At 44.8% G+C, this 24073-nt stretch overlaps 1 protein-coding gene across 6 annotated transcripts in view; it reads left to right on the top strand.

Annotated features, from left to right (window-relative positions):
- PHTF2 (putative homeodomain transcription factor 2) overlaps nucleotides 1-24073 on the top strand; it is a 172578-nt gene that overhangs the window by 76771 nt on the left and 71734 nt on the right. For 5 of the 6 annotated variants that reach the window (XM_045029620.1, XM_045029597.1, XM_045029616.1 and 2 more), the window contains 3 exons: nucleotides 4765-4923; nucleotides 8263-8428; nucleotides 10175-10339. In XM_045029620.1, coding sequence (XP_044885555.1) covers nucleotides 4765-4923; nucleotides 8263-8428; nucleotides 10175-10339 — 490 coding nt within the window. The remainder of the gene's footprint in view (nucleotides 1-4764; nucleotides 4924-8262; nucleotides 8429-10174; nucleotides 10340-24073) is intronic. The other variant, XM_045029640.1, reaches the window with a different exon arrangement.

Genomic DNA, 24073 nt, shown 5'->3' with positions numbered 1-24073 from the left:
GCTGTACAGTTATTTCTTCCCTGTGAAACTGGTGTATCTGATCATACTTATTGGCTAATAACTCTTAGCCTCAGAGTACAAATCCTTGTCCTGATTGGCTGCTGCCCTTGGAACTCCTAATCTAAATGCATATACAGACATGTGCATATCACCCTGTCACTTACCAGCCTCACTCTGCTTTCAGAATCTCTGTTGCTTCTTGACCCTGGGAAGGTTTACACTCCACCCCAATAAGTAACTTTTACTGTATTTTTAGCTTCCCTTTTCCCCTCTTTTCCCACCAATGCCTCTTTTCATCTTCCTCTCTTTCAACTCCCTCTTAAATACTAAATGCTGAGCAATCCTGTGAGACTCTGTGAGGGGTCAGTCAGAACAGGAGCTGGCAGCAAAATGAGGCCAGTCCCTACGTGACACAACAGGAGCTCTGAGGAGTTTTGAAAACTGAGCTGTGACCCTGAGAAGTGCCTGTGTTCCCATTTCAGACTAGCTCAATTGATTGAATATCTCAATTGATGGAGGGCTGCTCCCATTCACTTTTTAAAGGGATAAGGTGGAGTACAAAGTAAAGGAGCAACAAAAAATAAACACAAGTCAGTTTTTAAAAAGACTAATGGTTTTGGGAACAAAGAAAGGGAGAGAAGGTGGAGACCATTTCAGTATAGCATGAATATTTTCTGCTAATGCAGTATTAAGCATATCCTTGGGTGAATAAACTCAGAGACCTAAGAATTGTTAGCTTGTAATACCCTGCAGTTATTTTAAGTGAAACATGAAATGCAATGTTTATTTGGCAATATAAAGCTGAAGGACCAGATCCATTGGTATTTTGTTAAATATTTGAAAGTGCAATCTACAGAGGAGTAGTTCTTTCCAGGAATATGAGTGGCTAGCACTGCAGCGCTATTTATTTATTTTGTTTGTAGTATTGTTCCATCTAAGAGCACTAGTCTTGGACCAGGACCCCGTTGTGTTAGGCACTGTGGAAATATCCATATATTATAAGCAGAATGGAAACAATTCAAGGTCATAGTATTGGATAAAGCTCTTCATAGGTTAGTCCCTAAGTACTGACGCAATCACCTCTGACCTTTTGCCTCTGCTCCAGGCAGGCAGGGCACGCTCACTCTCCAACTGGGTCAGGGACAGGAGTGTCTCAGTAGAGGCTGTGGAGCTCTCTTCGAAACAAGTCTTCCTGAGACTGTCTTTGACGCAGTGTAGATCCCATTTATTTTTGTCAGGCCTATCCTTTTAGAACCGTCATCCTTGTCTTCTGTTCTCTTATATGTTGTTGCCTCCTTTTCATCTGTAGGGGTTGGGTTAACTGGGCGTTGATCTCATTTGTTAGTGACTTGCCTGAATGGTGGTGGGTTTTGCCCTGTACCACATCCTTTGGTTGGAACAGGCTATATATAGATATATAGATGGATATAGATGTGTGTATATATATATATAGAGAGAGAGAGAGCTAGAGAGAGAGAGAGAGCGCTATATATATGTGTGTGTGTGTGTATATATATATATAGAGAGAGAGATCGAGAGAGAGATCAGTGTTGTTTTTATTTTTGTTTTAGATTAGTTTTACTGTACAGCTCTTCATGTTTTTCAGTAATGTCTTTATAAATAGGTTTGCATTAAATTCATTATAATTGAGAACGAGAATCAGTTAAATTTTCACCTTTCCGTTCTATGTTTATACAGCAATTAGTATAATAGAGTCTTGGTCCATGACTAGAGGTCATAAGTGTTAAAGTAACAGTTTATACATAATTTTTATGTGAACAAAAATTGGTTTAAAAGCACTGTAACTATAAAGATATGGGATTTATGGTCATAATAATCTATAAATGTCCATTGCTTCAGAAGTTGGAGTATTGGCTAGTTTTAGAAACATCTAAAATGTATTACTTTGTTATGTTTGGGAGGCTTTATCATCGTAGACCTATGAAACAAGGCAGGACTTCTCTCCAGCTTGTTACAGACTGTTATGTTCTTTTGGGCAGGTTTATTGTCCAAACTTAAAACAAACAAAAAAAATTTCCTCAGCTCACCCTTTAAGCTCTTGCTGTCTCTTCTCTCAAACCCTGGCAGTCCTGCAGCTTCTTAGCTTTCTCTCAGTCAGTTCTGCCTCACTGGGTCTTTCTCTTAACCTTTATAGCCCTAGGTGCAGCCTCACCTCCTTAATTGGCTCAACTGGGAGCACATGTTCTGGCACAGGGAACTGGGACCTACTTCAGGTACAGGGGCCAGCCACCTTGTGACATACCTGTCCCTTAAAAAAACAAAACAAACAAAAACCAAAACCCTGCCTCTTTCACAGGTAGGCTTTTTTCTGACTTGAGGCCCCTTCCGGAATTCTTCCACCCACAAACCAAAAAGTGCAGGGGCCTGGTGGCCCCTGTACAACCCCTGTTTTGGGCTATATGAGAGCTTCTCTGAGACGATTTTGTGACCCTGTTGGGTTACACTTACTCTGCCACGTCATTCAGGCTGCTCATCTCCTTCAGCCACAGAGAAGGCTTCTGCCCATTTGACTGCCTCCCACACTGAGGTAGGCTTGCATTGCCTAGCTCAGCTCCCTTGACTAGGACCTTTTAAAAATTTGTTCCAGGAAGATTTGGTTCATGATTTTCTCTGTTGAACTAGTCTCTGGGCATAGCCACCAAGCCCTGAGGTCCTGTAATCTTTGACTACTACCTGTGGTCATGGCCCCAATGGAAATGGTTCATCCCAAAACCGGTGCTATACACCTCTGAAGTCAGTCCTAGTCTATCTAAGATGGCAGCCTTCACCACAGGGTACGTCCACACTACCCACCGGATCGGCGGGTAGTGACCGATCTATCGGGGATCGATTATCACGTCTCGTCTAGACGTGATAAATCAATCCCCGAACGCACTCCTGTCGACTCCAGAACTCCACCGGGGTGAGAGGCAGAAGCGGAGTCAATGGGGGAGCCGTGGCCATCGATCCCGTGCCACGAGGACAGGAGGTAAATCGAAATAAGATACGGCGACTTTAGCTATGCTATTCCCATAGCTGAAGTTGCGTATCTTTTACACACACACACACACACACACACACACACACACACACACACACACACACACACACACACACACACACACACAGCCACCGGATAGGAGCCTGTCTGCTCGTCACGTACTGCTTGGTATGCTGCCTGTGCCTCACCCATCAGGAACAGTGCAATGTAAATTGACTCCTTCCTGCCTGCTGCACTTGCCGCTGTCTCCGAGGAAGGCCTATGGGTTGTCTTCTGCCCCAAGCTTCACCAGGCCAGGGACTAGCTACCTGAGCTTCCCTTTCCATCACCAAGCAGGTTCCCCTGGGTCTCTTCACCTAACTGCTTCTGTAGCCATTCCTGTTGCTGGAAGGGGGGCCTCTAGCCACTGCTGTTGAGCAGCAAGTTGTGCCTCTGTTACTTCTCTAGCCTGTTCATCAACTGTAGGAGCATAGCCTGTGTCTTTGCTGTTCCTGTTGCTGCTGTAGTGCAGCTGTCTGGTGTTGCTGTGCTATCACCAATAGATGTATCATCTCCTCCATCTTCCTTAATCAGCCAAACTAGGTGGGCTCAGTCAATGCTGGGGCTTCAATTTCCCATTTTTCTTGGCACCAGTAATCCTCCTTGCTCTCCCCTTGTACCAGGGGCCGATCTCAGTGCTAGCCTTCTCTTCCATATGTCAAAAGGAGGGCTTCTCCCCAATTTGCTATAGTCTCATTGCAACACCCACAGTCTCTCTTAGGCAGGTTTATTATCCAAACTTACATGAACAGTTCTGCAGCTGGCCATTTACATTTTAGTCTCTTACTTCTTCCCTTCCCAGTTCCTCTTTCTTCATCTTCCTAGTGCGCTCTCAGCCATTTCTGCCTCATTGGCTCTCTGTCTGACTTTGTAACTGCAGGTGCAGCCCTGCCCCCTTAATTAGTCCAACTGGGAGCACCTGTTTTGGCATAGGTGAGAAACTTGCATTCCTATGTTGCCTGTACAGTCTAGCACATTTACTACGGGAAGTCTCCAAATGTGTGTGTTTGCCAGTTAAAAATGAGCATCATCCACTTGTCTTCTGGGCCCCATTGGTTGTTAGTGTATTTAACAGTTGTATCCATAAAATGTATCTTTAGCCAACTCTATGTAAATCTTAAATTCCTGGTCATTTGACTATTTGTCATGTGTTTTAGGTAACTCAGGTAGAAAAACTGAAGTTATGCATAACACAGTAAGGAGTACCTAACTTTATTCTAATATAGCAAAATAAAATCATGCAGTTAAAAGTAAACTTTCACTTTTCAACAAAAATCCTTAATGGTTGGTTGCTTTATTCTATGTAATACTGGAGGTGGATTTGAACTTTTGAATCCTGCAGCAGGTTGCCTTTATACCACCTGGATGGTGCATGTGTATATATGTATGTACCATATGGATGCATTAATACACAAGACAGCATTGTGATTATATTGTATTAAAATGTATCAGAGGGGTAGCCGTGTTAGTCTGGTTCTGTAGAAGCAGCAAAGAATCCTGTGGCACCTTATAGACTAACAGAAGTTTTGCAGCATGAGCTTTCGTGGGTGAATACCCACTTCTTCGGATGCAAGCAGATGTATTCACCCACGAAAGCTCATGCTGCAAAACTTCTGTTAGTCTATAAGGTGCCACAGGATTCTTTGCTGCTTGTATTAAAATGGTAACCAGAACTTTATTAGATAAGTGTTTTTAAGAATAACATATGTTTTCTTTAATTTTAGGATCTGCCTTTGCTAAAGCAAAACCTGATAGCCCTTGGACATCTCTGACCCGAAAAGGAATTGTTCGAGTAGTTTTCTTTCCATTTTTCTGCAGGTGGTGGTTACAAGTGACATCAAACGTCATCTTTTTCTGGCTGCTTGTTCTTTACCTTCTACAAGGTATAATTGGATAAGATAATATAAAAGCAAACATTTTGTTTTTAACAATCTTGAAAATACTGTATCTTGTCAAGTTCACTCAGTACTGACAAGATCCAGTATTTTCAAAATGCTGAGCAGTCCTAATAATGCACCTTTAACTTACACCGCTTACTTCAGATAAAGGCTGCTTTCCAAGGACCCCCTCGTAAGTCCTGGCAAAAGGAGGGGAAGAGACCATAGATGGCAGCACACAGCATTGTGGCCAGTAGGCATTGGGAATTGGCTTCAGGGCTTTCTAAATTACACAGGGGGGCATGGAACAACCCAGATTGGGAGGGCATAATGGTGGCTTAAAGCCACTTTAGTGCCCCTTCCACTTGAACAGTGAAATCTGTGCTGTGCTTCCATCCTCTCTATGATGAATATGAATAGTAAGAGTTTTCTGAACATCCATGAAATGCCAGAACTCTGAGCCCTGAGGAAAATCACTTCATCCTCACCCTTCCAGTAGCAATGCTGATCAACTATTTTCTCGACCATTTTTCCCTGCTGCCCAAACTTCTAGCTCCACTTCCCAGTAATACTTCCTTTTGCTTGCCTTTATATATACACCCTGTTTCTAAGTGTATTTAAAATCCATAATTGATGATGAATTTAGGTTCTGTAATAGCTGTGCATTCTGGGTATATTTTAAATCACTGGGGAGATTTTATTCTGGATAGATGCAATCTGTGGATAGTTGGGTGTATTTTTTCATGTAATATGTTCACCAGCCTAAAATCAGATTAAAAGGATGTTAACATATGGTAAAACCATGCAAATATGTATCCCAACAAATATCCACAAAGGGACCTTCCTTTTTTAAACTATTGAAAATATATTTATATATAATACACACTCACTCACTCACTCACACTCTCTCTCTCTCTCACACTTAATTTAGAAGAATTTACTATGGTATCATGCATGTTACTTTAAAATGAATCTTTGAAACAAGGTCAAAGATTGAAGACCTTCCACTTGAAGGGGACGGACTTTTTAGTTCTAAAACAAATGGAGTCTTAGAGAAAATGAGAGACAAGATCAACAGCTATGCATCAGGGTTTCTCACAACCTTTTAAGAGGGAAATTCCTATACCTGCCTTCAAATATCAAAGGAAACATTGTCCACCTTATTCTTCATCTTTGTATTTCAACAAAGGCACATACTACCAGCAGCTACAATGGCAATCACTGCTTCTTGGTAGCAATATAAAAGATGTCCCTGTAAATCCATGATGAGACAAAGGAATTTGTCCTCCATTGCTTCTGTACCTGCAGTTAGAGTGCAGGTGTGACATGAAGTTCAAGAGCAACAAAACAACCTTGAATTCACTTCCCCTAACAATTGGAGACTCTTTGTGTCATGTTTACAGCAAGTGGCAAAAGACTCTGTAGACATATGGGTTTTGGATATTATAAAAGGACAGTTTGAAATCTTCCCTCCAGATCAACTTCCCCTCCCTCTCTTTTCATGGATCCCTGTCAAAAGTTGGTGTTAAGAATAGAAATCTACACTCTTAATGGAGGGAGCGGTAGAGGAGGTTCAGGAAAATCTCAAAAATTGGGGTTCCTACTCCCACTGTTTCCTAATTCCAAAGAAAGATGGAGGTCTTTGTCCCATCCTGGATCCAGGGCTGAACAGATACATCCAAAAGTTCTTCTTCAAGTAGTGTTTCTATGAATGCTCCACTGTAGGTGCATCTGTGTCCCTGTGCCTCTAATTGGAGACTTTTAACAAGACGTCTCTGGAATCACCAGGAGACTTGCCTTCATGTCAGTGTTCTGGAGTTGAGAGCAATTTGTTAGCACTCAGATCATTCCTCTCTCTGGTCAGATCATTCAGTACTCCAGTGCAAAGATCAGTGGTTCAAGTGGCCACAGACAATATAACAGTAGCTCTGCATGTGACACGGTCTCTCAATGAGTCAGTGGACCAGCTACACAGAGACGTTTTCCCAGATGCACAAATGGTACTTTGTGGCTTCATAGCTACTTTGATACTTCAGATAAAGATCTAATTACCAGAAGATTTAACACTTAAGTTCCCTTCTATTTTTTTCAAGAGCAGGAGCTAGATGCTCACTCTCTAACAGATACAGTCCTCCTAAATTGGGGTACAGATCTGATGTATGCTTTCCCACCATTCCTTCTAATGTGGAAGATTGTGAAGATGATCAGCCAGGATGATACTTATTGCCCCAGCGCAGCCAAGATAGCAGTGGTACATGGACTTATGCCTTCTTTCCAAAGGGAATTACAGACACTTACTTGTGTCATTGCAGCAATGGAAAATATACTATCCAGATCTGCTTTCATTGCATCTGACAATGTGGGCGATAGAACTCTGGCAGAATTAGAGCAATCTTTCTCTGTAGATGTACAATATGTTTTATTTAACTCTAGAAGACAAGCAACTAGGAAATGTGATTTAAAATGGAAAAAATGTTCACTGTGGCTGTATGATCAGGGTTGATCCTGTATTATCTCCTATTCAGTCAATATTTGCTGTTTCTAAAGAAATTAGTTTGTTCATAACTTTCAGCACAGAGGCCAGTTTTAATAAATTATATATGAGCTTTGTTCTGACTGATATGAGTTATGCACCTCAAAAATTTTCGTGGAAGCATGAACAATTCCTACTTTAAAAGTTTCCACAGGTGACACATTTATTGATGCATCAATATTCAGTTTATACAGGTTTCTTCTGACCAACTAGTTGCACCAGGACACTTTTTTCATGAAACAAGCTGACATTCTAGTTCAGAGGACTCGTGGTGTTTGTGAGATATAATAAAAAATGTCCTATAATATTGAACACATTGATCCATTTGATTACAATTCCAAAACATGTATAAACATGCCATGCTGTGGTCTACATACAAATGAAGATAAATTTGTAATGGATGTGACGGTATGAATAAGTGATACTGTCCTATAGTTGTTAATTTTTTAATCTTCTAGTAATCCTATTTAAAGATTTCTTCCAATTATCCTCTGAGATCACCAGACCTGGAAATTGTTTCCATGTGTCTGGGTCAGAAATGACATCTCTATTTGCAGCATATAATTAAGATATCAGAATGGGTGTGGTTCTACTTCTAAGATTAGAGTAGAATCTGCAACCTGTCATTTAGCTATGCAAGTTGTATCAGAGGATATATTTGGCTTGAGTGAGTTAGGTGAAGAGCAGTTAGGATGTGGAAAAGGATCTTTAGAGATGTGAACAGTTTTAATTTTGTGAAATATCCATGTTAGTTGACAAATAGACCAATTCAAGACAATTCAGACACTGAATATTTTTTTCCTTTATTGCAGTTGCCGCAATAGTATTATTCTATACAGCAGCAAGCTCACATAACATACCTCTGACTGAAGTAATTGGGCCAATATGGCTAATGTTGCTACTTGGAACTGTGCATTGCCAGATTGTTTCAACACGAACTCCTAAACCACCACCTAGCACAGGGGGTAAAAGAAGAAGGTACAGTCTATACTAAAATGTTTCCGATCAGTTAGGATCATGAGTACATGAAATTATTTTGGAATATACGATCTCTGAACCATTTTGCAAGGTTTTGTCTACAATGGAGTATGATATGCATTGTCTTGTAAGAAATTTGAGTACTGTGTATATATTTACTAAACTTTAAAAGTGATTGTTAAAAACTTTAGTCTTGTGATTTCACCTTTATTTGTCTGTGTATTGAACCTTTTTGCTTCAAATTGTGTGTCACTAAATATTGGTAGAGACTGTTCTGTAAATATGAATGTAAACTTATATTCAGTACCATAGGCGGCAGGTTTGTATAATTTTTGGTGGGGCCCAAAATGGTGGTGCCCCCCCCCACTCCCGCCCTGTAAGCCGATATAAAATGAAGCTACAACGCGTCAGTGCCACAAGATTACAAGGTTGGAGAAGGGGTAGGGGGTTCCAGGGGCCAGTCAAGGGACAAGGAGCAGGGGGGGTTGGATGGGGCAGAGGTTCGGAGGGGCAGTCAGGGGACAGGCAGCAATTGGATAGGCATGGGAGTCCAGGGGGTTTATCAGGGGACAGGTAGGGGGTGGGGTCCTGGGGGGAAGTTGGGTGGGGTCTCAGGAAGGGCAGTTGGGGACAAGGAGAAGGGAGGCTTAGATAGGGGCTGGGGTCCCAAGGGGCAGTTAGGGGCAGTTGTCTCGGGAGTGGGTAACGGGGGACAAGGACCAGTGGTGCTTAGATAGGGGGTGGAGGTCCTGGGGGGCAGTTGGGGCAGGGGTCTGGGGTGGGGGCAATCAGCGGCCAGGGGCTGGGATTCAAAGGGCTCTGAGCTACTGGCAGCCGCGGGGAGCCCTGAGCCCTTTAAATCCCAGCCGCCGCGGCTGGGATTCAAAGGGCTCTGGGCTCTCTGCCCCTGCGGGCAGCCCGGAGCCCTCTGATTCCCAGCCTCGGCTGGGATTTAAAAGGCTCTGGGCTCCCCGCGGTTGCAGGCAGCCCAGAGCCCTCTGATTCCCGGCCGCGGCTGGGATTTAAAAGGCTCTGGGCTCCCCACCGCAGCGGGCAGCCCAGAGCCCTCTGATTCCCAGCCGCGGCTGAGATTTAAAGGGCTCTGGGCTCCCCGCGGTTGCAGGCAGCCCAGAGCCCTCTGATTCCCGGCCGCGGCTGGGATTTAAAAGGCTCTGGGCTCCCCGCCGCAGCGGGCAGCCCAGAGCCCTCTGATTCCTGTCCGCGGCTGGGATTTAAAAGGCTCTGGGCTCCCCGCCGCAGCGGGCAGCCCAGAGCCCTCTGATTCCTGTCCGCGGCTGGGATTTAAAGGGGCGAAACCTAGCCCATGTTCAGTACTCAATACTGATCAATAATCTTCCTGTTGGAGGCCCAAATTAAAAGAAAAACAGTGCAACCACAAACATGGGGCCCCATCCTGCCAACACTTAAATGAATAGGGTTTACTACTATGAGTAATCCTGGTGAAATTGGTGGGACTACTCACAACAGTACATTTTGTGGGTTTGAGCCTTTAGTGTTCAGTGAATTTACATTTTTGTCTAGAAGAAATTATATTATGAAAATGGACAGTTCTAATGTACTGAATGTTTTAAAATATTTATTAAAACAAAATGGTAAATTACTAGATTAATATATGTTTTGAAAAGTCTCTTATTTTGCATGCTTACAAAAATTGTTGAACACATTATAGAGCTAATGGATTACATTTATAAAGATGCCTTCCAATTTTAATCTTTTCTGATAAAGGAAATTAAGGAAAGCAGCACATTTGGAAGTACATAGGGAAGGAGATGGCTCTAGTACCACAGATAACACACAGGAGGGAACAGTGCAGAGCTACGGTACAAGCACCCCTTACAGTATTGGCACCGTCTTCAGAGATATCTGGCATGCTGCTTTCTTTTTATCAGGGTTTGTATTTATTTAAGGCTATGTATGTCTTAGATATGCGCTATCCCTTTTCTGAAAAAGTAATATTTGATCTATATTTCTATCAAATGTTTTTCTAACAAACAGAATATTTTTTCTGTTTTTCTAACACACTCTGAATTATTTGAGCTTGTGTAGACATTAGTCTTTATTTTGGCAAATTCCAGTGAAATAATCCATGTGAAATACAAAATTAATGGCTTAATTTTACAAATGTGTTTGATGCTTGAGGGAGTAGTAGTGTATATAAGGCACAGCTGGGCAAACTACAGCCCATGGGCCATATCCGGCCCATGGGAGGCTAGCCCCCAGCCCCTCCCCTGCTGTCTCCCCTACCGCGCAGGCAGCGCTCTGGGCGGTTTGGTTGAGAGCTTCTACAGGGCAGCGCTGCAGCGTGCATAGCTCCGGTCAGGCGGTGTGACTCCCAGACATGCTACTCTGAGTGGCATGGTAAGGGGGCCGGCATGGATGGGGGCATGGGGCAGTCAGGGAGCAGGGGGCAGTTGGATGGGGTGGAGGTTCGGAGGGCGGTGGTGGTCAGGGGACGGGGAACGGGGGGGTTGGATTAGCGTGGGAGTCCCAGGGGGCCTGTCAGGAGGCGGGGGTGTGGATAAGAGTTGGAACGGGCGGGGGGTGTTGGATAGGTGTAGGGTCTCGGAGGGCCTGTCAGGGAGCGGGGTGTGGATAAGAGTTGGGGCAGTCAGGGGACTGGGAGCAGGGGGGTTGGATAGGGGGTGAGGTCCCAAGAGGGGGCAGTTAGGGGAGGGGGGCTCCCGAGAGGGGGCAGTTAGGGGACAAGGGGCGGGGGGGGGTTGGTTGGGTTGGGGGTTCTGAGAGGGGCAGTCAGGGGGTGGGAAGTGGGAGAGGGCGGATGGAGGTGGAGGCCAGGCTGTTTGGGGAGGCACAGCCTTCCCTACCCGGCCCTCCATACAGTTTTGCAACATCAATGTGGCCCTCGGGCCCTGATATAAGGGCTATCAAAGGTAAGACACTTCAGTTTCTCTATTTTTAAATCCTGTCAGAGAATAACTTACTGGTGGCAATGGACTTCCATGGCATGACAAATTCAAATGTATATATTTCTTTGCTCTAAATCTATGCCTGCAAAAAAAAAAAAAAAAAAAGTCAAGGTGTCAAATACCCATAAGCTTTTATTGTTCAGCAAGGACCATAGAACACTTAAGGTAATGAACTGCAACTTGCATATTTCTTCTTTTTTAAATTAAGCCTTTATACGATTGGAGGGAAAGTATAGTTATTGTGCCCTTCAGTAGCCTATTTCTTTTGCAAAAAATGAATCTATTCAAACAATGGTCCTTGGGAAAACTTACGTTAAAACATTTAATAGCTCTCTAGAATCCAAATGCAAGTGCACTATACAACTGCATTAAAAATTGGGAGGCATTTAGAAACAGTTCAAAATATGGTATGTAATGGAAGGTGGTCTAAAATTGAGAAAAGGGATACTGCAGTTCCCTACATGTATGTTTTATGGTGGAAGTCTCGTCTTAATATTACTACACTAACATCTTTCATATTTGTGATTGTGTTCTTAAACTCTGATTAAAGTTTATTCGGTGTTCTAAAGTTAATTACCAGGAGCTTCATATTGAGCTGCAGACTTTTAGATATTTTAAAGCACTGGCAATTCTATCCCATTTTAAATTTATATACATTTTATTTACATTTTTCATTATGTAAACTAAACTGGCTTTGAAAAGTATAAGTAATCAAACGGGTGATCTTTTTGAGTAAGCCCACATCTAAATGAATTGTTCTTCATGCAGTCTATTCCAGCACATCTGGAGCTGATTGTGTAAAGTGCTGAATATCTTCAACTTTCATAGAAATCAACTGCACTTAGCACCACACAGGATCTGGCCTGTGGCACCCCAAAATTTCCCCTCACTTTCTCAAGGGTCAGCATCACATATGCAATATTTCCAGTTAAGCAGGGCTGTTTGTGTCTCACTTTAGAGCTTATTTACATCATTTAATCAAATCTCAGGGTTATAAGCAATGAGAAGAACTTGCTACACCCTACCCTGAAATGCTAGAGCTTCTTCGACAGCCCATCTGAGGAAACTGAAAACTCACATCTAACCTACGTCTCGTATGGCACATTGCATAGCACTATTATTAGGTCATTAGGAAGGCTCAGGTTGTCTTTGTGTACACTATGAGATGTGGTCTGTGATTCCCTTGCTTGTGTACACATTTAGCATTTGCTTTCATCAACCTAGCATGAGTGTAAATAGCAGCATAACTGCGGTTGTATGGGTAGCGGTAGTGGAGGCAGGGCTGAGCTGTGCTGAGTGCATATTCACTGGTTTCAGGTAGGTTTGTACTCAGTTTAGCTTAATTCACTAAGAGAACTATACTAAACCATATTAAGGCTACTTTTAATTCTGAATAATAGTATCCACGCAGGGATTTAATGCAGCTTAACAAAGCCACTTCAAATTCACACCGTTCGTTAATTTGGATTCACTTTCCTGGATGTTCCCATGTAGACAAGCACTTAGTACTGTAGTTGAAGGCACATTCAACATTTCGCTGTACATGATTACTTCCATTTTCCTTAGTCAGAAGGGTCTAATTGCAGTCAACACAGAGAATCATGGAAGCTAGCTGTGGTGAAGTTTCATGCTATTGCTCTACTACTGCCACAGAGCTACCAGTGCAGAAAATACTGCTTCTAGCATAGCCTTTGGTATGGAACAAATTGAACTGAATTTGATTTGTGATTTTTTTTTTCTGTACCAAAGGAATTGTTAACATTGTTGCCCAGATATTCACCTGCATGATTCACTGTGTATAAGCTGCTCAGTCAATCCCTTGCACTTTTTCCTCTATAGAGGAAATGTTTTGCATGTGGTTTTTTTTCCCCCGAACACCTACAGTATTGTATATAATAATGAGTGTTGTGTGTGATGATGTAACCCACACACCTACTGGGTGTAGTGTTCTGTCCCATCTAATGGCACTGAGACCACTTTAGAGATTAATGAGTCTGTTCTACAGCCTTAGTTAACAGCCATATGGCTTTTGGTTCATGCACTAAGCTCCAGAGGTCCCAGGTTCGATCCCACCCACTGGCAACCGGGGTCTGTCAGTGTTACAATGGCATCTAGGAGCTGGGATTTTTCAATGCTTTTTTTCTTTTTAAAACCTTCATCTCTTTGTGTTAGTATTTTGAAAGAAATAAAATTAAGCAGTTTAACATGTTGCCCAACAGTCTTGTCTTCCATCAGAGTTTAATTTCCAAAGGTGACAACTATACTTCTTTTAGAACAAAGTATCGGAAACACTATTAAATGTATACAGTTTGGTCAAGAAGTGGGGCTGGCCACCAATCTAGTAGTTGTGCAGGGTATTTATACCAGGGGCTGAGAGCATCAGAGACAGAATTACACGCCTCTTGGAGGGATGGAGTGCCTCTTATTGATTTCTAGCAATGTCACTCTTCTCTGGCAAATACACAGGTCAGTATTTAAAGGCTCTAGAAGTCCAGCATTCTCAGGCAGGCAGTTCACAATGCAGAATCTTTGAGAGATGAGTGTGGAGGAAGTGAGCCCCAGTGATTCTTCCAAGAGAGGCTGAAATTTACACAGTAACAACAGAATTCATGGTTCCCCACCCAGCACTCTCCCCCACATTACTAGTTCATTATGTTTTTGTATATTATTATAATGGCTGATTGAAGCAGTGGATTGTATTTACAGAAGTGGATGTATTGTTCTTGGAGTGTGTGTGTGTGTATGTGTGTGTGTGTATATATGTATATACACACAAATTATTTAGGTCTGAATGTAAGTGTTTGAAACATATCCTTTCTGAATAGCAGAGTCCAATGTCATTAATAGCTTGTAGAACATTTAGTACTTGATTTTCATCCAGCACAAAAAGGAATCTATGAAATTCTGACCCAGTCTTGAATATCATTTTGGTGAGGGAAACCTTGTACAAATTGTATAATTTATTATTTAAATTTTGATATTATCTAGAAATCTCAACCAGGTTGGGGTCCCATTGAGCTAAGCTCTGTACACATTCATAATAAATAAGGTTAGTATCTATTTCAAAGAACACACAAAATGTAACACCTCAGTTCTGAATTTTGAACAACTCTAGGATTGGGTCAGGAGAGAATCTTTAAGATCAGCACAAATGAAAGTAAAGGGAGCAGACGATTTCTCCATTTACAGAAAAAAGATTTGCTCTTTAGTCTCTCCTCCCTTACTTCCCCCAATTTATGATAATGAAAATCTATCTTCCAGAAACCTTATTTAAGCCTTCCTTAACACTTTCCTCTAGCTAATCCAGAGAGAAGACCATGTCAAGTACTGCTTGGCCTGTCCTGTCTTTTGGTATGTCTGTAAATCGCAAGACACCTTCATGTTCCTACAAGTGTTCATGTTATCCCCCTATACATTCACTTTATTTCCTTTAGATTTTTCACACTTCATATAGTAATCTGTAATAAACATGTATTAACATTCTAATAGAGGGTTACACTTGTTCCCCACCTCAGGCGAAATTTTTAAAGCACATTGCAGTGGGGAAAAAAAATGAAATAATGTGGTTTTTGGAGAGTACATTGGGGTTGCTCTTTCCCAGTACTTTTCAAGTTCAAACTGTTTTTTCTGGGAAAGGTCACATGAAGCAAGTGCATAATACTTTCCAGTGCAACCATTAATCCCAATTCCAGTTCCTGTAAACGTTTACAGGATGTTCAAACTTGTCTAGCCTGATCTTTGCAGTGAAAGTTGATCATGGGGAAAACCAGGTTTAGTTGAACCAGCACCTTTTTGAACTTTACAGGCCTATGAATGCATTTTGAATCAAAGTTGGAAGAATTATCACAACTGTACCTCATGCATCAGTTCAATAAGTCATGGAATAGCAGAGTCTCACTGGTTATGCTTTTGCATTTTTTTAATCTGTGCACTGTCTAAAAGAATTTTTCATATTTCATTACTACTTATTTCATTTAATACTCTTGATGCTCTGTGTGCCAGAAGACATTTAATGAGCTTTGCTTCTTTATTAATATACTGTACACAGAAAAAGGCTCTAAAGAATTGAATTACCTGAATATTACTTAATGTTTAATTTTAGCAAATTGTTTGTGGTAGACTTGATCAGAATTGAGCACTTAATTGTCTTGTATTGTATTGAATTTCTACTAACTATGTGTCTCATGGGATTTGCATTTCTTTTCAACCACTGTAGCTATGAAGAAGAAAAGATACCAAAAATACTGTTTTAGTACATTAAAATGAGCTGCTTCTGCCTCCCTCTTATTGTTCCTTTTTCTTATTCAGCCTCTTCATTGTTGGTTGTTGGGACTTCTTGAAGCGCATTCTCTTGCAAACAAGGCCAGCTAGCACCAGAGGGTTGATTATTTGCTTTCTTTCCTATGCTTAATCATCCATTTTCCATAAACATAAATGATAGGTTTCATAGGCATCTCCCTTTCCATCTCTCTAGTCTACTCTTCATCTATTAAGTAAATAATTTCAACACCGTAGAACTGCGCCAAAGCAAAATTTTAATATACCTATTTTGGGTAGTTTTACATGTTTTTCTAAAGCTTCAATAGTGTGTTCAAGTGGACTTCATCAGGCTAATCAGTATTTAGAAACTTTAAAATAAATATGTATACAGGCTAAAGCATTGGTCTTATGAAAAAAGCAGAAAGCCTACAAGTGAGTCTTCAGAGGCTTTTTTTTTAAGGTGTTTACTGCAAGTGTAGAAAATTTTGCCATCTTTTCTTCTCTTTAAGCTTTTAGTAAGAAGGTTATCCTTTAGAAGTAGTCATATATTCTACATCAGAAACAATGATTTTCACATTTCTGTGCTCCCATATTACCCAGTAGTAAACCTGACTATCAGCTTTATGGTTCTATCTGTCAGGCAGTAAGTAGGATGCAAGTTCTGTCATTCAACTGCATAATTTTAATTCTTCGAGTGCTTGCTCGTATCGATTCCAATTAGGAGTGCGCGTGCCGCGTGCACGCTTGTTGGAAGATTTTTACCCTAGCAACACTCGCTGGATCAGCTGGGCGCCCCCTGGAGTGGCACCGCCATGGCACCGGATATATACCCCTGCCGACCCAACCGCCCCTCAGTTCCTTCTTACTGCCCGTGACGGTCGTTGGAACTGTGGAGCGCCACTTTGCTGATCTCCACATCCCTAGCTACTCGTAGTTCTGTACTGCTAATTGCGTCATAGTTCGAGTTTGGTAGTTATAGTTAGTATTAGTTGTTGTATTTATAGTTAGTGTATATAGTTAAAAGGGGGGATCGGGGATTAGCCCCTTTTCCCCCGCCCCGGTATGGGCCCATGCCCAAGGCACCGGGGTTCAAACCGTGCTCGGCGTGCCAAAAGCCGATGCCAATAGGGGATCCCCACGACTCCTGCCTCAAGTGCCTAGGGGAATCCCACCTTACAGATAAGTGCCGCATTTGCAAGTCCTTTAAGCCAAGGACGAAGAAGGAGCGGGACTTTAGATTGAAGCAGCTCCTCATGGAGTTGGCACTTAGTCCTGCAGCGTCGGTACCGAGTGCCCAACAGACTGCTTCGGTAAGGAGCGCCCCTTCGGCCCCAGACCGCTCCGGTACCGAGAAGGAGCCCCGGCACCGACCTTTACCGGCACCGACATCTGCTCAGCACCGCTCCCTGTCTCTGAGACCCAGGAAGCAACATAGTGCTCCAACTGCTGCAGCTCAACAGAAGGAGTGGTCTTCGAAGATGGCTCGCCTGGCACCATCCCCTGCCACGGCAGCGTCAGTCGTGGCACCGCCAGTTGCGACTCCACTGAGCTTGGCACCGTCGATTCCGGTCCCACAAGGGCTGTTGAGTCTGGTGCCTGACAGCTCCCCGGCTCATGCTTGGAGCTTGCCCTGCCTTCTACACCGGAGACCTTCTCCATGGCACGGGAGCTCATTGCCATGATGGAGTCGGCACGGCCTCAACCCCCGGCACCGCCGGTGTGGGTTATTCAATCAGTGGGGAAACTGGCCCTGGTAAGGCCGTTGCCCCAACAGAGAGTCGTCGTTCAAGATCACGATCTCGCAGACGCTCTTGATCACACCGTTCCCGCTCCCGGCGCCGCTTGCAGTCCCGGTACCGCTCTCCATCGCGGTACCAGTCGCACTCGCAGCACCGGTCGACATCTCGGTCGCCGACCAGGTACTCCCGGTACCGATCCGACTCTCGGCACCGCGTTTCCCGCAGTCGCTCTAGACAAAGGGATTTGAGGTACCGGTCGACCTCCCGGCACCGCTACGGTAGAAGGTCCCGGTCTCGCTCGCGGTACAGTTATGGCTCACGGTACCGCTCTCCGCTACCGACCCAGGAGCGCACATCCAGATCTGTGGTGCCCCCCCAGGATCTCTCGGCACCGCTGTGGCCTTCCAGACACACATCGGTGTCCTCTCAGGCTGGTAGTGCATCCTGCCAGCAGGAACGTGACTCGGACATCCCCAGCCAAGGACCTCATCACTGGTCCTTGTGGACACCGTGGGCATACCACCAATCCCAAGGTGCTCCACCAGTGGCTCCACGGTTGGTCCCGTCAGAACACCGGGCACCAGAGGCGACGCTAAGCCGTCCTCCACCTACGGGCACGGATGAGGCTCCGATCCCAACTGCGGACACCCAGACTCCACCTGACGCAGAGGACGTTCCGCAAGTACAGGAACCCCAACAGGACCCCTTGGTCCCGGGCCTCTCCTCTTCCTCCTTGCCTGACGAGGCGGTGGCGGGAACATCCTCCTCAGGCCCGCCACCGATTGATCTCAGAGCCCAGCAGGACCTCTTGCGACGAGTGGCTCTGAATATGAACCTACAAGTGGAGGAGTCCTCCTGAAGTAGAGGATCCTGTTGTGGATATCCTCTTGGCTGATGCACCCATTAGAGGACCCTGCCTGGTCCCAGCTCACTTCTGACTGCTGGGTCCTGCACACGGTGGAGTTGGGATACCACCTCCAGTTTGTTTCAACCCCACCTTCCCACCCTCCCTCCCCGTCCCTCTTCAGGGACCCCTCTCACGAGCAATTCCTCTTGCAAGAGGTCCAGTCGCTCCTAGCTCTAGAAGCCATAGAGGAGGTACCAAAAACATGAGGGGCAAGGGGTTTTACTCCCGCTACTTCCTAATCCCCAAGGCAAAGGGAGGTCTGCGACTGATCTTAGACCTGCGAGAACTCAACAAATTAATGATAAAGCTGAAGTTCCGCATGGTAACCCTGGGGACCATTATTCCCTCCCTGGATCCGGGAGACTGGTATGCCGCCCTCGATATGAAGGACACGTATTTCCACATCGCAATTTACCCACCGCACAGACGGTACCTCCATTTTGTGGTCGGCCTTCAACACTTTCAGTTTACTGCACTCCCGTTTGGCCTTTGTACAGCTCCGCGTGTGTTCACAAAATGCATGGCCGTAGTCGCCGCCTCCCTCCGCCATTGTCGGGTACACGTATACCCGTACCTCGACGATTGGCTCATTCGAGGGACTTCCCAGTCGCAAGTGTCGCAGCACCTGCGCATAGTCAAAGACCTCTTTGGGAGCCTCGGCCTCATGATCAACGCAGAGAAGTCTACTCACCCACGCAGAGACTAGACTTCATCGGAGCGACTCTGGACTCCAATCTGGCCAGAGCCTGCCTCCCACAGTCGCGTTTTCAAGTGATGGCTTCCATTATTCGAGGTCTCCAAACCTTCCCTACAACGTCGGTACGCAGCTGCCTCAGCCTGGTAGGGCCCATGGCCTCCTGCACCTTCGTAACCAAGCACGCGAGGCTACGCCTCCGCCCCATTCAAACTTGACTAGCTTCAATATACAGGCCGCGCAGAGACAGCCTGGACTCCGTACTCACCATTCCCCAGGAGGTCCTGGACTCCCTTACCTGGTGGTTGAACCCCACTATAGTTTGCGCAGGGATGCCATTCCACCCACTGCAACCCTCGATGGCTCTAACCATGGACGCATCATCTCTGGGTTGGGGTGCCCACCTCGAGGGCCTTCACACTCAGGGTCTCTGGTCATCTCAAGAGCTGGCTTTGCACATCAATGTGTGGGAGCTGAGGGCGGTCCGTCTAGCATGCCAAGTGTTTCGAGACCATCTCCAAGGCTGTTGAGTATCAGTATTTACGGACAACACAACGGCCATGTTTTACATAAACAAGCAGGGCGGAGCACGCTCCTCCCCCCTTTGTCGAGAAGCCGTTTGCCTCTGGGACTTTTGTATAGCCCACTCGATCGACTTGGTAGCGTCCTTTCTCCCCGGAGTCCAGAACACTCTGGCGGATCACCTCAGCAGATCCTTCCTGTCTCACGAGTGGTCGATCCGCCCGGACGTCATCCATTCGGTTTTCCGGAAGTGGGGGTTTCCCCACATCGACCTCTTTGCCTCCCGAGAGAACAGGAAATGCCAGGTGTTCTGCTCATTCCAGGGACACTCCCCGGGCTCCCTCTCGGACACGTTCCTGATTCCGTGGAAGAGGCACCTATTCTATGCCTTCCCACTGTTTCCGCTCGTCCACAGAGTCCTTCTCAAGCTCCGCAGGGACAGCGCCCTCATGATCCTGATTGCTCCAGTGTGGCCGAGGCAGCAGTGGTACACTGTGTTGTTCGACCTTGCAGTGGCAGACCCGATTCCTCTGCCACTCTGGCCCGATCTGATAATACAGAACTTCGGCAGGCTTCACCATCCGGACTTGCAGTCTCTTCATCTCACAGCGTGGCTGCTGCATGGTTGAGCCAGTCTGAGTTGCGTTGTTCTGCCTCGGTCCAGCAGGTGCTCTTGGGCAGTAGAAAGCCTTCCACTAGGATGACATATCTGGCCAAGTGGAAGCGTTTCTCCTGCTGGTGCACCCAGCGTAACTTAGTGCCCATGCAGGTGCCTGTTCTTGCTATTCTGGACTACCTCTGGTCCCTGAAAGAACAGAGCCTAGCGGTCTCGTCCATAAAGGTCCATCTGGCAGCCATCTTCGCCTTCCACCCAGGGGAAAATGGCCGATCAATCTTCTCTCACCCCATAGTCTCAAGGTTCCTCAAAGGCTTAGAACGTTTGTATCCTCAAGTCAGACGACCGACTCCTACCTGGGATCTTAACCTGGTCTTAGCCAGGCTTATGGGTGCCCCTTTCGAACCACTGACCACCTGCTTGCTACTGTACCTTTCCTGGAAAACAGCCTTCCTCGTCGCTATTACTTCGGGGCGACGAGTATCTGAGCTTCGGGCCTTGACAGCTAACCCCCTTATACGGTATTCCATAAGGATAAGGTACAGCTGTGACCACACCCCTCCTTTCATGTCAATCAAGACATCTTCCTCCCAGTCTTTTCCCCGAAGCCGCACACATCGCGACGGGAACAACAGCTGCACACCCTAGACGTTCGCAGGGCTCTCGCCTTCTATATCGAGAGAACAAAACCCTTCCGAAGGTCACCTCAGCTCTTCATAGCTGTGGCAGATCGGATGAAAGGCCTACCGGTCTCATCCCAACAAATTTCATCTTGGGTGACATCCTGCATCCGTACATGCTATGATTTGGCTCATGTTCCGGCTAGCCATCTCACCGCCCATTCTACTCGGGCTCAGGCTTCATCTGCCGCTTCCTGGCCCATGTTCCCATCCAGGATATATGTCGAGCAGCTACTTGGTCATCGGTTCACACCTTTGCCTCGCATTACGCACTAGTTCAACAGTCCAGAGATGATGCAGCATTTGGCTCAGCAGTCTTGCATTCTGCAACATCTCACTCCAACCCCACCGCCTAGGTAAGGCTTGGGAGTCACCTAATTGGAATCAATATGAGCAAGCACTCGAAGAAGAAAAGACGGTTACTCACCTTTGTAACTGTTGTTCTTCGAGATGTGTTGCTCATATCCATTCCAAACCCGCCCTCTTTCCCCACTGTCGGAGTAACCGGCAAGAAGGAACTGAGGGGCGGTTGGGTCGGCAGGGGTATATATCCGGCGCCATGGCAGCGCCACTCCAGGGGCGCCCAGCCGACCTACCGAGTGTTGCTAGGGTAAAAATCTTCCGACGAGCGTGCACGCGGCGCGCGCACACCTAATTGGAATGGATATGAGCAACACATCTTGAAGAACAACAGTTACAAAGGTGAGTAACCGTGTTTTCTCAGTTCTTCCTCATTTGTCTGCTTTTTGCATACTGGAGGGCATGGAGTGGCACTTATATTAAACCACTTACCCACCCAATCCTTCTTTCTTTTCCTTACGGAAAAAAATTAAAGTGAAGGAAACTGAAGAGCATCGTGAATAAAGACCCTACTTTGTCACACCCCCAGTCTCACAAATTATTCCAACTTTGTCCCCAGTTCTCCACAACCTTCTCTGTTCTGTCCTTTACACTTACACTATACATGGAATGCCCTTCCATGAGCTGATCTGCCAATCCACTGCCCTTATTTTAAATTCATCCTGTAGATCGACATCATAGACAACATAACAAAATGACTAGCTCAGTCAACTTGTATGTCTGTTTGATTTATCTCATGAATAAATTGTTCATCAAGTGTGGAGAGAGGGACATAAAAACAGTGGAATTGAAACTGGGAATTGATGAAGGAGAAATATGGTCAAAAGGGCTTAATTGTGATTTGGGGTAATTTTAATATTTTTTACTGAAACAAAATATATCCTCCCCCTTAAAACAAAACAAAGTGTCTATCACCCCATCACTTTGTGTGCATATTACATCCTTTTCCCTCACTCTCAGCTGCCTGTGTCTTTTTAGATTTACATCTGTTGGAGCAGGGACTGTTTACATCCATAGTGAGGGCTAAAATAGGCAATCCCAAGACTACATCCATTCTGTGCTGAAGCATTTTGTGCAAAAAAAAAAAAAAAAAAAAAAGTCAAATCATAGAATAGAATAGTCCTTCAAAAATATTACAGCATGATTCCTCTTATAGTGTTGGGGGGAGCTTCTGGGGAATACCTCTTGAGGCAAAACCCCTGTGAAGGAAAATGCTTTTGGGGAATGTCTTTCTTGAAAAAATCTTGCTTAGCAGAGTCTGCCTGAACTCCCAAACTTTGGCCTTATAATTGTAAGCAGAGCCCAAAACAGACACAAATGAACCAAACTTTTTTCTATTTCTCCAACACAGTTAGACTCTAGATCCCTTTGATAAAGTTGTACCTAGTTGCTCCTCTGATTCATCTGGTTCATAAGTGGCTACTCTGCTCAGCCTCTTCTATGCTAGGGGCACTTCTGCAGCTCAAATGAGAGGAAAGAGCCTTGAGAAACTGTAGACATGAAAAATTGTCAAGAAGAGCAGGACTATAAAAATACATTCCTCTGTCACAGCTCCATCTCTTGCCAACAGCTGTCCAAATCCCAGAGGTAACTCTCCTTCATGGGTCTCTGTCAGAAGCTATTTGGGAAAATAACCAGGGAAGTAGTGTTCTTGGTGGTCTTGAGACCTACTTTCTTCTACAGTTAACTCTATTGCATTGGTTCCCATAAACATCTAGGGCAACTGGATGGTAAGATTCAATTTAGATGACTCCTCTCCAGATAGCACTGGCAAGTTTTCCTGACTTCCTACTGACCAGGTTCTCTCTTCCTCCTTCGAGTAAAGTCATGAAGGCCTTGGGCAAATTGTCCAATTCTACTCAAGGTGCTCTGTCTTTTTTTCAGGACTCCTTTAGAGTAGCTGCTACATCCCTGGGTCTATCTAAATTGTAGAAGCAGCAAAGAATCCTGTGGCACCTTATAGACTAACAGACGTTTTGCAGCATGAGCTTTCGTGGGTGAATACCCACTTCTTCGGATGCAAGCTTTCACCCACGAAAGCTCATGCTGCAAAACGTCTGTTAGTCTATAAGGTGCCACAGGATTCTTTGCTGCTTCTACAGAACCAGACTAACACGGCTACCCCTCTGATACTATCTACATTGTGTTACTGGTGTATTTGGCTGAGGAACTGCCATACTCAGGTAGGAGCTAGGACTAAACATGTCTACAAACCCCCAAAGGGTTAAAACTCTTTGAGGGAGAAACATTTGAACAGAACAACTTACGAGCATTTTTAGCCATGAAAGGAGGTTTGTTGCTTCTGCCATTCCTGTTCTAGGGTAGTTCTTCCACCGGCAGTTCTTCTTTTTTAGCTTTGCCTATCCCTCCTAGCCTCCAAAATAGTATCACTGAAAGATTAGCTAACCCAATCCCCTTTATCGGCTTTTTCCTATTGAGGGCCATCTTCATTTCTTTGCAGGCTCTTGTCAAGCAATTTTGTTAGTGTGGTCAAAGTCGGATTTACAGAGACCTGGGATCTCTGAGGCTTTTGGCTATGGCCTGACCTGTAATTACAGTGACATTGCCCTATTTGGGAGCAGAAATCAAAGATTTCCTTTATCAGCAGACCACTTGTTTAGATCCTCCTCTGTCTCTCTTCCTTCCTCTTGCGCTCCCATTGCACAGAGGGGCTGGAGATTCTACTATCAATACATGTTAGTTTATAAGCAGCTGAAGGCTTCAGTCTGATCCTAGATCTTCATTTTCTCAATCCTCAGATCTTTCAGAAGAAGATTTTACTAGAAATTCTCATGTACCGGTATCTCATTCTGCCTTGTTGCAGAATGATTTTCATCATTTGGTCAGCCTGAAAGATGGACTTTGATATCTCCAGGTTTTTCAGCCCAACACTGTTACCTGTATTTTACCCTGGATATT

This window comes from Mauremys mutica, chromosome 1 (assembly GCF_020497125.1).
Source record: "Mauremys mutica isolate MM-2020 ecotype Southern chromosome 1, ASM2049712v1, whole genome shotgun sequence".
Taxonomy (NCBI): domain Eukaryota; kingdom Metazoa; phylum Chordata; order Testudines; family Geoemydidae; genus Mauremys; species Mauremys mutica.
The sequence above is the reverse complement of the archived record's forward strand: the minus strand, read 5'-3'. Positions and strand labels throughout refer to the sequence as shown.